This window comes from Nicotiana attenuata, unplaced genomic scaffold (genome assembly GCF_001879085.1).
Source record: "Nicotiana attenuata strain UT unplaced genomic scaffold, NIATTr2, whole genome shotgun sequence".
Classification (NCBI taxonomy): Eukaryota; Viridiplantae; Streptophyta; class Magnoliopsida; order Solanales; family Solanaceae; genus Nicotiana; species Nicotiana attenuata.
Window position 1 is genome coordinate 2,327 of NW_017694022.1, and position 1,945 is coordinate 4,271.

The 1,945-nt window shown below is 33.5% G+C and overlaps 1 protein-coding gene across 1 annotated transcript in view; it reads left to right on the forward strand.

Moving 5' to 3' along the window:
* LOC109222603 overlaps positions 1 to 1,617 on the forward strand; it is a gene marked incomplete at its 3' end in the record, with an annotated part of 3,679 nt that extends 2,062 nt beyond the window's left edge. Inside the window, exons 5-10 of the mRNA XM_019386939.1 lie at positions 182 to 323; positions 412 to 492; positions 610 to 690; positions 771 to 854; positions 943 to 1,387; positions 1,491 to 1,617. Coding sequence (XP_019242484.1) covers positions 182 to 323; positions 412 to 492; positions 610 to 690; positions 771 to 854; positions 943 to 1,387; positions 1,491 to 1,617 — 960 coding nt within the window. The remainder of the gene's footprint in view (positions 1 to 181; positions 324 to 411; positions 493 to 609; positions 691 to 770; positions 855 to 942; positions 1,388 to 1,490) is intronic.
* Between the last annotated feature and the right edge of the window lie 328 nt (positions 1,618 to 1,945).

Consider the following 1,945-nt stretch of genomic DNA (forward strand, 5'->3'; position numbering starts at 1 on the left):
GTACATTTTTGCTACAATTTATCTACATTCCATTATAATTATTGTATGTTATACATTGTAGTTAAATTGTAGTATAATGCTATATTGAGCCCTTTTGGTATTGCACACATCTTAGTTAAATTGTAGTAGAACTGTGGCACTTTGAATAAAATTACCAACTAACTATATTTTTAATCATTAGGTTGATGGAAAATTAGATGATTCTAGGAAGGCTGTATTTGAGGAACTCTCAAGCCTTCGAGAGTTCATAGATGATTCCGTGAAGAGTGTTATGAAATTCAAATCAGGTGGTGATCAAGTGCATGCAAGCACAAGCAATACAGGTATCTACAGAATGCCGACAAACATATCTACAAATTTCAAGACAGCATTATATAATTATATTTACCCTTTTTTCACTATGTTTTGCAGTTGCAGTTTCTCCAAAACATGTTCAAGCACATGTTGACTTATATCCTGATTTTCAAGGAGCAGCTGGGGCAGATAAAGCAGGTATACTATCATACTTTCATTATAATAAGGTTACAAAGAAAATTTTTATAATTCACATTTTAACTACAAATTCCTACATATATCTACAATTTACATTTTGTAAATTATTCATTCAAGCTGAAGTTTCAACAGAACATTTGCAAGCACATGTTGAGGAAGAACCAGAATTTGAAGAAGTAGCTGAGGTACAACAAGCAGGTATAATATCATAAGCTCATTATATTCACTTTTATATCCACAAATATTGTATTACTACATACATCTACATTTATCTACAGAAGCTGAAGTTTCTCCTGAAAGTGTGCCAGCACTTGTTGAGGAAGAACCAGAATTTCAGGAAGGAGCTGAGGTAGAAAAAGCAGGTATAGTATCATAATATACTTTTGAATAGATAATGTTGCTTATACAATTTTACATTGCTATTAAGTATGTAAAATTTTTATGTAACAGATATTGAAGATAACATTGCACAGTCCCCAATTCACGGTGTGACTGTAGCAGCTCGGACAGAACAAATGATTGAGAATCCGGTAAATGAAAGTGAAGATGGAGAACATGTGAATGAAGTTGTTCCTGAAGTTTCAGGCATTGACAAGAAGGGTGTGACATTGGATGACTTTGAGTTGCCAGACAACTTAACACAATTGGTTATGTGTGGCGAGCCCATACCGGATGAAGCAACCCCTATTCATCCGATAAGAACCAGGCAACCGTGGAAACATGCACGATCACCTTTCACACCTCTATATAGTTCTGGAGGCAGCAGCTCTGTTGGACGTAAATTTTTCTACCTCAAGCACCCCTTCACAACTGTTATAGGTGAAAATGTAGATGCTGATTTGATAGACAGGTTCACCACCTGGTTATACCATCGTAGTGACAAAGTATCTAAGAGGTATGAATGCTTAATTTTACACTTTCATTTCACAATTTTTAAACTTAAAATATGTAATTCATTCTGTCATTTTTTTTGATTTGATATTTATATGTTATTACAGGAGGAAGGAATACTTTTCCAAAAAGGATAACCAAATCAAGCCTTGGTTAGACCTTGGTTGTGAAAATGTGGATAAGAAGGACTGGTTTTATTCCCTTGCTCACCCAGGACAAGTCATCAATAACACGGTAAGTATAAAGAATAGCTTCATTCACAATATATGTTTTGTCTTCAGCTGTATAGTGTAATTGTAGTTATATTGTAGACAAGAGATATAGGTGACCAAGCCTTTTACTGTAAATTGTAGATATAATGTAGACATTTCATATAAATGTTGTTTCTGATTATTTATAGTGTAATTGTGCTTTTGATGGACCTTATGTCTCATATTTGATGATGATTTGTATGTACAAATTGGATTTTTGGTACTTTGGACAGAATTGGAATCTCTGTGTATCATAATTGTAGTTACTTTGTAGTTAAATTGTAGAGCAAGTTATTTTGACTTATAATATT